This window comes from Narcine bancroftii, chromosome 1 (assembly GCF_036971445.1).
Source record: "Narcine bancroftii isolate sNarBan1 chromosome 1, sNarBan1.hap1, whole genome shotgun sequence".
NCBI lineage: Eukaryota > Metazoa > Chordata > Chondrichthyes > Torpediniformes > Narcinidae > Narcine > Narcine bancroftii.
The window spans coordinates 198,892,819-198,905,444 of record NC_091469.1 but is presented as its reverse complement, the minus strand read 5'-3'; the positions used below and the strand labels follow the sequence as shown (position 1 = coordinate 198,905,444).

The 12,626-nt window shown below is 43.1% G+C and overlaps 1 protein-coding gene across 4 annotated transcripts in view; it reads left to right on the top strand.

The window, feature by feature from the left end:
• Window positions 1-12,626, top strand: part of LOC138737239 (ras-specific guanine nucleotide-releasing factor RalGPS1-like) — a 647,381-nt gene that overhangs the window by 595,721 nt on the left and 39,034 nt on the right. For all 4 annotated transcript variants that reach the window (XM_069887990.1, XM_069887972.1, XM_069887982.1 and 1 more), the window contains one exon: window positions 12,159-12,210. In XM_069887990.1, the coding sequence (XP_069744091.1) occupies window positions 12,159-12,210 (52 nt within the window). The remainder of the gene's footprint in view (window positions 1-12,158; window positions 12,211-12,626) is intronic.

The following is a 12,626-nucleotide window of genomic DNA, read 5'->3' as shown; positions in this document are numbered from 1 at the left end:
AACACTGTATTTTTGCAGGAGACACTGTTGAGGGGCTGTAGTACCATGATCAAATGCAGGATATGTTGTTGCCAGTGCCCCAGCAGCCCCACATACCACTGTGTCTTGCCCTGTGTTGTGGGGACCGGCACACTGAGAATTTTGTTTTTGGTGATGTTGAGGATCTGTCTCTGGCTTGAGTGCCATTGGATCCCCAGGAAGAGGGCATTTTGGCTGGAACTGATGACCCACCCGCCCACCCCCGCTGCCCACAGGTTAGTGACCAGCGTGTCCAGGGGCATCGGAGCAGCACATCATCGATGTAACATGATAGGGTCAAAAAGTTTAATGTCTTGCAAATCTGTGGCTATCAACCCATGGGACTAAGTGGGACTGTGGATATAACCCTAGGGAAGATGGCTGACTGTATATTGGCACTCCTCCCAGGTAAATGTAAACTAGTCCTGCAACTCAGGACTAAGGAGAATAAAGCACTTGCAGGTCCACCTCCTGGCCCTCTATGTCTTCAACCAGGGTCACCACAACAGGGTCCACTACAGTGACTGGGGGGGGAGTGTTAGAGTTAATCTGTAATCAATGATCATGTTTCGTCCTTCTTATGTATGGTGATATGGCAGGTCATATGATTCCTTCATGCATTAGGGCAGCTATCATCTCCCCAATCTCTTTTGTGCCCTTGGGCATCTGATATTGCTGGGTGCTGACTTGCTTCAATGGGGGTGGGATTATTACTGGCTCCCACCTGGCCAACCTGAAAAAAGTATGCTACTAAAGGTGAATTTTCCTTTGCTAGTCCATAGGAACTGGCTGTTGAGCATGTTCATCCCCAGGAAGCACTTCAGGGATGAACAGGCAGCAGCCTTGGTGCCGAAGGCTACCCAGAATCCGGATGGGGGTGACTTCCCTGGCTAGAATGGTGAATAACCCCTAAGTCCTCAATGGCAACCTGGAAGCCTCACCATGTGGTAAGGTTGCCAGAGGTGCTATGATAACCACTAGTGTCTTCCATTTCTGTACATTTCCTCTGCTGGTCAATTTTTATTTAACTTTTTTGGAAATTATTTTTTAAAGAGGGCCCATTTGCTTCCTGTTATGCTGCCTTTGAGAATTTCTCAGCGATATTGGTTGCTCATCTAGTTTGAAGATGTTGCTGTTGTAGAGTGCCAGAGATTGTCTAGAAGTATCATTGGACAAGGGCAGATACATGGTCCAGAGGAGCCAAGTTCATCTTTTAAAGATGCTTTCATAAGCTAGAAGCAAATGCCAATTCTTTTGACACCAACAAATATAATTCACGCAGTTAAGGTTGATGGAGCTCAGGAGAGATTCTGAGATCTGAGAATCGTTGAGTTTGATCATTCAGCACTGGAACTGTGATTGTATTTATTGAATGTCAATCAATCCAAACATAGGACATCAATGCAGGAGATCCTCAGGGCAGTAGTTGAGGCCCACTAATTTACAGCTGCTTCATCCCTGGCTTTTGTCCCCTCGTAAGGTCAGGAGTGCAGGTGATGGCTATTGGAAGCATAATATAGACTCCTCAGAAAATGAAACTATCCAGGGCATCCATGCAGAAAAACATAAAGCAATGTTTCACATCAGGCCTGATTTTAACATGCAAGTAGATTGGGAAAACCAAGTTGGGACTGGATCTTAAGAGAGAGAATTTGTAGAAAGCCTCCAAGATGGCTTTTTAGAGCAGCTTGATGATGAGCCAGATGATTGGATGTTGCTTAATGCACTAGAGGTTATTAGAGAGTTTTGAGTAAATAAACCATTAGAGGGCAATGATCACAATATGATTGAATTCAATTTGTGATTTAACAAGGAGAAACTAAAGTCAGTTGTGTTGGTATTTCAGTGGAGTAAAGGGAAATACATTAGCATGAGAGAGGAACTGGCCAATGTAGATTGTAAGGGGGTGTTAGTAGGGAAGACAGCAGAGCAACAATGCATGGAGTTTCTGCAAGAAATGAGAAAGGTGCAATATAAATATATCAAAAAAAGAGGAAATAATCAAATGGAAAAATGTTGCAACTATGGCTGACAAATCAAAGCCAACGCAAAAGTGAAAGAGAGGGCACACAAAGAAGCAAAAATTAGTGGGAAGATCTTTAAAAACTTGCAGAAGATAACTTAAAATCTCATAGGAAGGAAAGATGAAGTATGAAAGTAGGCTAACAAATAATATCAAAGAGGATACAAAAATATTCTACAAGTATACAAAGAGTAAAAGAGAGGTGAGAGTAGAAATAGAACCAAAGATACAGGAGCCTCAAAACAAGCACTCAGCAGCACAAGGACAAGTTCTTCCCCACTGCTATGAGATCAACCAAAGACATTGCCTTACTTTGACTTCCTGTGCACTATTTTGATTTGTTTTGTGTAAGGTGTTTATATAAATGTCTGCACTGTGATACTGCTGAGAAACAATGAATTTTGTGACTTGTTCATGACAATAAATTCTGGTGCTGATTCTAATTAATTGGAAAATGATGTTGGAGAAATAATAATGGGAGACAAGGAGATGGCAGAGGAACCAGATGAGTAGTTTGCATCAGTTTTCACTGTGGAAGACATGAGCAATGTGCCAGATGTTGAAGGGTATCAGGGAAGGGAAGTGAGAAGGTAGATGGAAAGCTGAATGGTCTAAGGGTGGGTAAGTCTCCCAGACCAGATGGATTGCAACTGAAAGAAGTAGTGGTAGAGATTGTGGAGGCATTAGTAATGATCTTTTGGGAAACAATAGATTTTGGTATGATCCTGGAGGACTGGAACATCACAAATCAAGAAGAGATGTAGGCAGAAGAAAGAAAATTATAGACTGGTTGGCCTAATATCATTGAATGGGAAGATGTTAGAGTTGATGGTCAAGGATGAGGTTAAAGAGGCACGACAAGTTGGCCAAAGGCAGCTTAGTTTCCTTAAGGGAAAATCTAGCTTGACAAACCTAGAACCATAGAAAACAGGCCATTCAGCCCCTCTAGTCTGTGACAAAACATCACTCCTCTTGCCCCACTGACCTGCACCCATTCCATAACCCTCCAGACCACTTCCATTCACGTATCTATCCAATTTCTTCTTAAATCTTAAGAGTGAGCCCACATTTACCACTTCAGATGGCAAATCATTCCAAACTCCCACCACTCCCTGAGTGAAGAAGTTCCCCCTAAACCTTTCACCTTTCTTTCACCCTAAAGCCATGTCCTCCTGTATTTATCTCTCCCAATTTAACTGGAAGGAGCCTACTCACATTTACTCTGTCTATTCCCCTCATAATTTTGTAACCTCTATCATTTGATAGAGTTCATAACCTGTTTAATCTTTCCCTGTAACTGAACCCCTGAAGACCTAGCAACATCCTAGTAAACCTCTGCACTCTTTCTATCTTACTGATACCCTTCCTTTAGTATAGTGACCAAAACTACACACAACACTCCAAATATGACCTCACCAATGTAAAATTTAACCTCACCATAACATCAAAACTCCTGTACTCAATACTTTGATTTATGAAGGCCAAGATGCCAAAAGCTTCCTTTACAATCCTATCCACATGTGATGCCACTTTGAGAGAATTATGTATCTGTATTCCCAGATCCCTTTGTTCCTCCCCACTTCTCAATGCCCTACAGTTTACTATGTATTGTTAGGTCTGCTTTGTTCATGAATGAGTGAGACAAACACCAGACTGAGTCGAAATCAGGGTTCTTTGTTCTTTATTACCGGATTGTAACACTTGCGACTAACAATGTTAGTCGGAGAATGCATTCTGCCGTTATCAGCAAAATGGTGATTTTTTATACCCTTGGATACATGCTTAGGACATCATCATATCATTACTTGTCCAATGACTAAAACTGTTGCTATCCTTTCCCTGCTAGCTTCCTGCCTCTCAATCCATCAATGTCTCTCTTATCTTGTAAGTACAAGGATGCATTCACATCTTGTTACAGCCCTGTACAGGGTAACTCCTTACACATTCCCATCTCATGATGTTTTACCTTACAGTATGTCCTCCCTTGGTTAGACCTTCCAAAATGCAACACCTCACACTTGTCTGCATTAAATTTCATCTGCCATTTTCTGCCCCATTTTTCCAGTTGGTCCAGAACCCTCTGCAAGCTTTTAAAGCCTTCCTCACTGTCCACAATGCCTCCAATCTTAGTGTCATCTGCAAACTTGGTGATCAAATTTCCCACATTATCATCCAGATCATTGATGTAGACAACAAACAATAATGGTCCCAGCACTGATCTTTGAGGCACACCAGTAATCACAGACCTCCAGTCTGAGAAGCAATCATCCATTACCACTCTCTGTCTTCTCCCATTCAGCTGATTTTTAATCCATTTACAACCTCTCCATGTATACTTAATGTCTGAACTTTCTGGACTAACCTCCCATGGGAGATCTTGTCAAAGGCCTTACTGAAGTCCATGTAGACAGCATCCACAGCCTTTCCTTCATCTACTCTCTTGGTGACCTCCTCAAAAAATTCTGAGTTGGAATTCTTTGAAGAAATAACAAGCAGGCATTGATGAAGGAGATGCAATGGATGTTGTATATTTGGAGTTTCAGAAGGTCTTCAACAAGATGCTGCACATGAGGCTACTTAACAAGAAAAGAGCACATGGTACACCAGGAAATATCTTTCTTCTTCTTTGGCTTGTCTTCGTGGACGAAGATTTATAGAGGGGTAATGTCCACGTCAGCTGCAGGCTCGTTTGTGGCTGACAAGTCCGATGCAGGACAGGCAGACACGGTTGCAGTGGTTGCAAGGGAAAATTGGTTGGTTGGGGTTGGGTGTTGGGTTTTTCCTCCTTTGTCTTTTGTCAGTGAGGTGGGCTCTGCGGTCTTCTTCAAAGGAGGTTGCTGCCCGCTGAACTGTGAGGCGCCAAGATGCACGGTTGGAGGCGATATCAGCCCACTGGCGGTGGTCAATGTGGCAGGCACCAAGAGATTTCTTTAGGCAGTCCTTGTACCTCTTCTTTGGTGCACCTCTGTCTCAGTGGCCAGTGGAGAGCTCACCATATAACATGATCTTGGGAAGGCAACGGTCCTCCATTCTGGAGACGTGACCTACCCAGCGCAGTTGGATCTTCAGCAGCGTGGATTCGATGCTGTCGGCCTCTGCCATCTCGAGTACATCGATGTTGGTAATGAAGTCGCTCCAATGAATGTTGAGGATGGAGCGGAGACAACGCTGGTGGAAGCGTTCTAGGAGCCATAGGTGATGTCGGTAGAGGGCCCATGATTCGGAGCCGAACAGAAGTGTGGGTATGACAACGGCTCTGTATACGCTAATCTTTGTGAGATTTTTCAGTTGGTTGTTTCTCCAGACTCTTTTGTGTAGTCTTCCAAAGGCACTATTTGCCTTGGCGAGTCTGTTGTCTATCTCGTTGTCGATCCTTGCATCCGATGAAATGATGCAGCCGAGATAGGTAAACTGGTTGACCGTTTTGAATTTTGTGTGCCCGATGGAGATGTGGGGGGGGCTGGTAGTCATGGTGGGGAGCTGGTTGATGGAGGACCTCAGTTTTCTTCAGGCTGACTTCCAGGCCAAACATTTTGGCAGTTTCTGCAAAACAGGACGTCAAGCGCTGAAGAGCTGGCTCTGAATGGGCAACTAAAGCGGCATCGTCTGCAAAGAGTAGTTCACGGACAAGTTGCTCTTGTGTCTTGGTGTGAGCTTGCAGGCGCCTCAGATTGAAGAGACTGCCATCCGTGCGGTACCAGATGTAAACAGCGTCTTCATTGTTGAGGTTTTTCACGGCTTGTTTCAGCATCATGTTGAAGAAGATTGAAAAGAGGGTTGGTGCAAGAACGCAGCCTTGTTTCACGCCATTGTTAATGGAGAAGGGTTCAGAGAGCTCATTGCTGTATCTGACCCGACCTTGTTGGTTTTCGTGCAGTTGGATAACCATGTTGAGGAACTTTGGGGGGCATCCGAGACGCTCTAGTATTTGCCAAAGCCCTTTCCTACTCACGGTGTCGAAGGCTTTGGTGAGGTCAACAAAGGTGATGTAGAGTCCTTTGTTTTGTTCTCTGCACTTTTCTTGGAGCTGTCTGAGGGCAAAGACCATGTCAGTAGTTCCTCTGTTTGCACGAAAGTCGCTCTGTGATTCTGGGAGAACATTTTCGGCGACACTAGGTATTATTCTATTTAGGAGAATCCTAGCAAAGATTTTGCTTGCAATGGAGAGCAGCATGATTCCCCTGTAGTTTGAGCAGTCTGATTTCTCACCTTTGTTTTTGTACAGGGTGATGATGATGGCATCACGAAGGTCCTGAGGCAGCTTTCCTTGGTCCAAGCAGAGCTTGAAAAACTCATGCAGTTTGGCATGCAGAGTTTTGCCGCCAGCCTTCCAGACCTCTGGGGGGGATTCCATCCATACCTGCTGCTTTGCCACTTTTCAGTTATTGAATTGCCTTATATGTCTCTTCCCGGGTGAGGACCTCATTCAGCTCTAGCCTTAAGGGCTGTTGAGGGAGCTGGAGCAGGGCGGATTCTTGGACTGAGCGGTTGGCACTGAAAAGAGATTGGAAGTGTTCTGACCATCAGTTGAGGATGGAGATCTTGTCCGGACCGGGGCCTCCGCCTGCTTCGCTCTACCGAGGCCGGGGCCGCTGCCTCCCCCTCGCTTTTGCCCGGATCGGGGGCGCCGCCGCCTACCAGGAAATATACTAGCATGGGATAAGCATTGGCTAATTGGCAGGAAGCAGAGAGTCGGAATATCGGGATAATATTCTTATTGGCTGCAGCTGCTGGTGATGTTCCACAGGATCGGTGTTGGGGTCACTTCTTTTTATGTTGTATATGGATTATCAAATGAATGGCTTTCTGGTCAAGTTTGCAAATGATACAAAGGTAGGTGGAGAAGCAGGTAGTCTCAGACAAGGTTCACAAGGATGATTCTGGCAATGAACGGGTTATCATAAAGCCTGTACTTGTTGAAATTTAGGAGATTGAGGAGGGATCTCATTGAAACCTTTCAAATGTTGAAAGGTGTGCACAGATTAGATTCAGAAAGGTTGTTTCTTATGGTGGGAGTGTCAAGTACAATAGTGCACAACTTCAAGATTGAAGGGCGTTCTCTTAGATGTGGAGGAATTTCCAGCAAGAGGGTGGTAAATCTGTGGACTTTGTTGCCACAGCTGAGGCTAGGTCATTGGACATATTTAAGGCAGAGATTAGCCAGGGCATCAAAGGTTATAGAGAAAAGGCCAGTCAGTGGGGCTGAGTGGGAAAATGGATCAGCTCGTGATTAAATGGTGAGGCAGATTTGATGGCCTTCCACTTCTCCTATGTCTTATGGTCTTGTGAACAGCTTGTGTTCACACATGAGCCAAACAGTGTGCGCTTCCAGTCACAGAGAATAAAATCGCATACCCTTGATATTCAGTGGTATGACCATTGTCAAGCCCCACACCATCATTGATCAGAAAATCAATGGACCAGCCACATCAATAGCCTGAATACAAGACCAGGATGGATGCTGGCCTGCTCACCTCCTGACACCCAAGGGCCTTCCACCATCCATAACACAGAAGTCAGGTTTGTGTGAGAATCCTCTCTGATTGCCTGAAGATGGCACTTCATTGGCAGATCCTAATCACTCACTCCCTTCACCAATGGAGTACAGTGACTGCAGTATGTGCAATCGATATAACGAGGAGGCTCAGAAGTGTTGAGAAGCAATAGTTTTAATCCTTTCACCAAACTTCATTGAGTCTGTACAAACCAACAGATCAATTAATTTTCTGGCTCACTTCCTCCACCGGCATTCCCATTTAACTTCTCAGTGCTCAGACTTCCTCCCACATCCCTGCACTCTGCCCGTTCCATGATTAATTTGCTCTAGCATGTCAGGTGGTAGGAGATGGGGCTGGTGGTCTTGTAAAAGTGAATGGCTTGCAGGGGAAATTATGGAGAGATGGGACTGAGAGCAGCTGCCATCAACTCAAAGGGGAAAATGGCCCCTGATGTCACCAGGGAAAGTATGAAATAATGATAATGCAAGTTGGGAGAGCCAGTTCCATGCTGACCCTTGGCTTAAGGCACACCGCCAAAATGCGGCAACTTCAAGTGCCTACTCTTTCTTAAAAAGCCAGAGTGAAGACAAAAAAAAATCTGTCTATGATGACCCCATTTCGAAAGCCAAATTTCATCCCAGTGTTCCCTGTGGCACTGGTTCAAGACTTACTCATGTATTCTAACCATTAGTCACAATTTGTTTAATGACAGGCTTGAAGTATAGAACTGGTGTTTCAGCTTTTTAGGTCATTTTTCACTATGTTTGTTCTGCACTTGGGTTTCCTGTGAAAGGAAAGTTGTTCGACTATTTCTCAGAATGGTTTATTTCTTCCTGTTCTTTTTAAATAGGAATTGTATTGATTGGCAGGTAGCACAGAAAGATCACAAGGTCTGCTCCTGGTTCAGTGTCCAATGTTCTTCCATGACCTGGACTTACCAATACTGTCTCAAACAGGAGTCCTTTATTTTTCAGTGAAAATCAGTTTATTGTCATACATGTGGTACAATGTACAAATGCACCAAAATTCTTACTTGCAGCCTCTTATCAGGTATTTTGTAAAAAAAAGTCAAGGTAAGGATGAAGGACTCAAATCCAAAATGGTGGTTATGAATCTATCTTTGTTACATAAAGTGCACAGTTTGACCTGCTGAGTTTCTCCAGTGTTGTGTTTTTACCTGTTAAAAGTTCTGTGAGTCTCCACTTAATGAGGAAAACAGTTCCATTGTTTTCTACAATGTGAGTATTGTGTAAAAATTGAATTTATTCAATTTGCTGCCTTGATGCAGCAGTAATGAGATTAGATCATGGCTGATCCGATGGTAACTTCAAGAGCTATTCCCTTCACTACCTCAAGGCTTTCCATATAGAACATAGAAAACAGGACCTTCAGTCCACAAAGTTGTGCCAAATATGTCCCTACCTTAGAAATTACTAGGCTATCCCATAGCTCTCTATTTTCCTAAGCTCCATGTACCTATCCAAACATCTCTTTAAAGACCCTATCGTATCCGCCTTCACCACCATTGCCAGCAGGCCATTCCACGCACCAACCACTCTCTGCATAAAACAACTTAACCCTGACATCTCCTCTGTACCTACTCCCCAGCACTTTAAACCTGTGTCCTCTTGTGGCAACCATTTCAGCCCTGGTTAAAAGCCTCTGATTATCCACACGATCAATGTCTCTCATCATTATCTTAAACACCTTTATCAGGTCACCTCTCATCCTCTATCGCTCCAAGGAGAAAGGCTGAGTTCGCTCAGCCTGTTTTCATAAGCCATACTCCCTAATCCAAGCAACATCCTTGTAAATCTCCTCTGCACCCTTTCGGTGACTTCCACATCCTTCTAGTAATGAAGCAACCAGAACTGAGCACAGCTCTCCAAGTGGGGTCTGACCAGGGTCCTATATAGCTGCAACATTACCTCTCAGCTCCTAAATTCAATTCCACGATTAATGAAGGCCAATACACCGTATGCCTTCTTAACTACAGACTCAACCTGCACAGCTGCTTTGAGCATCCTATGGACCTGGACCCCAAGATCCCTCTGATCTTCCACACTGCCAAGAGTTTTACCATTAATTCTATAGTCTGCTATCATAATTGACCTACCAAACTGAACCACTTCACACTTATCTGGGTTGAACTCCGTCCGTCACTTCTCAGCCCAGTTTTGCATCCTATCAATGCTGTAAAGTCTGACAACCCTCCACATTATCCACAACACCATCAACCTTTGTGTCATCAGCAAACGTACTAACCCACTCCTCCACTTCCTCATCCAAGCCATTTATAACAATCACGAAGAGTAAGGGTCCCAGAGACACACCACTGGACGCAGACCTCCATGCAGAATATGATCTGTCTACAACCATTCTTTGCCTTCTGTTGACAAGCCAATTCCGGATCCACAAAGCAATGTCCCCTTGGATTCCATGCCTCCTTACTTTCTCAATAAGCCTTGCATGGGCTACCTTATCAAGTAGCTTGCTGAAATCCATATACACTACATTTACTGCTCTTCCTTCATCAACGAGTTTAGTCACATCATCAAAAAATTCAATCAGGCTTGTTATGTACAACCTGCCCCTTGACAAAGCCATGTTGACTATTCCTAATCATATTATAGCTCTCCAAACATTCATAAGTCTTGGCTCTCAGAATCTTCTCCATTAACTTATCAACCACTGATGTTAGACTCACTGGTCTATAATTTTCTGGATACCTCTACTCCCTTTCTTGAATAAAGGAACAACATCAGCAACCATTCAATCCTCCGGTACCTCTCCCATCCCCATTGATGATTCAAAGATCATAGCCAGAGGTTCAGCAATCTCCTCCTTCACCTCCTACTGTAGCCTGGGTTATTTGACCAAGTCCTGGCAACCGGTGTTACCTTTAAGCTGTACGCATGTGCAAGCGTACACATGTTTTGCAACCAGCGCACAAAGGAAATTAATTTGTGCACATAAGGTTATTAATTTACTTAGACATTGCATCACATAAAAATAAGAAAAACTCATTGATGTTTTATTTAAGGAACAACAAACTGAGCAAAGTAGTTCAAAATATAGAATAAAATCTTAACTGAATATGTAGAATGCAATCACACTTGTATTATATTAAAATAGTTTTATGAGCCATGAGCGATGGGCTGTACCAAAATGATCTTGAAACCATTTCAAATTTACATTTGCAAAGGCATTCAGTGTGCACATACTTTTGACACAGGAAAAAATATTTGCCCAACAAAAGATTTTTGTGCACACTAAAAACTGTACTAAAAATTAGAGGGAACATTGCCAGGAACTTTTCCAATTTGATGTTTTCCAAAAGCTCCAGCACATCCTCTCTCTTAATATCTACATGCTCAAGTTTTTCAGTCTGTTCCAAGACATCACTACAGTCACCAAGATCCTTTTCCATAGTGAATACCTTTCCTATTTCCTCCGGTTCCATACACACTTCCCCACTGTCACACTTGATAGGTCCTATTCCTTCACGTCTACCCTCTTGCTCTTCACATACTTGTAGAAAACCTTGGGGTTTTCCTTAATCCTGCCCACCAAGGCCTTCTCATGGCCCCTTCTGGCTCTCCTAATTTCCTTTTTAAGATCCTTCCTGTTAGCCTTATAATCTTATAGATCACTAACAGTACCTGGCTCTCTGAACCTATTGTAAGCTTTTCTTCTTGACTAGATTTATTCCAGCCTTTACCTTAATATAACTTCCCTGTCTAATTGGAACGTACCTGCGAAGAACTTCACACAAATATCCTCTGAACATTTGCCACATTTCTTCTGTACTTTTCCCTGAGAACATCTGTTCCCAATTTAAGCTTCCAATTTCGTGCCTGATTGCCTCATAATTCCCCTTACTCCAATTAAACGTTTTTCTAACTTGTTAGTTCCTATCTCTCTCCAATGCTATATTAAATAAATACATTTATGATAACTATCTCCAAAATGCTCTCCCACTGAGAGATCTGGCACCTGACCTGGTTCATTTCCCAATACCAAATCAAGAATAGTCTCTCCTCTTGTAGGTTTATCTACATCTTGTGTCAAAGAAACCTTCCTGAACACACCTAACAAACTCCACACCATTTAAACCCTTTGCTCTAGGAAGATGCCAATCAACATTTGGGAAATGAAAATCTCCCATCACAACAACTCTTATTATTACTCCTTTCCAGAATCTATTTCCCCATCTGCTCCTCGATATCCCTGTTCCTACTGGGAAGCCTATAAAAAACACCCATTTATTACATCAATTATTTGTCAATCGTTGCAGTAAATATAATCTGAGGTGAAGAATTCCAAAGATTCACCATTCTCTGAGAAAAGGAGCTCCCCTTTATGTGAATCTGAATAAGCCAGTCCTTTTAAAAAAAAATTCCATTCCTTTTCCCCCATGGATGCTGCTTGACCCACTGAGTTCCTCCGGCAGATGGTTTGTTGCTCCAGATTCCAGTGTCTACAATCACCCGTGTGGCTCTTGAATTGATCTTGCTAGTTAGGAATATCATTTAGATTTTTTCAATCATTTTAAGAGGGTTATTTGATTTCTACAATTCATTCGCTCTCCCAATTTATATTTGTAATATTTCTTCCAGGGAGCAGTGAAAGCTCGGAGTTTAGTGAAGAACACTCCTCAGGATTAGAGAGGTGAGTGGCACTGTAACTGAACCCATTGACTTTTAACAACCTGCTTATCTTTGCAAGGTTTTCCTTTTGCATGATGGTTTGTCGACATTAAGATAAACATTGAATTTCTAGAATAAAACCCACTTTACTTAAGGACTTTGAATTCCTTGTACTCCACAAGAAATAGAAACCTAAGTATTTTCACCACACTGACCATTAAACGGCCAGTTGTAGTTTGGGAAAATAATCAGGGGACCCTAACAGGGTGAAATTTCTCCACATCGTCACCATCAGTGAAACTCTAGGAGTGATCAAGCCAATCTGAACTCAGGCAAGGTATCAAGTTACCCTGTAAAAAATATTAGATGCATTCATGCAAGTGCAACCACTGAATGTAGGTATTGGCCCACCCCCTGAACCTGTGACTCCTCCCTCCC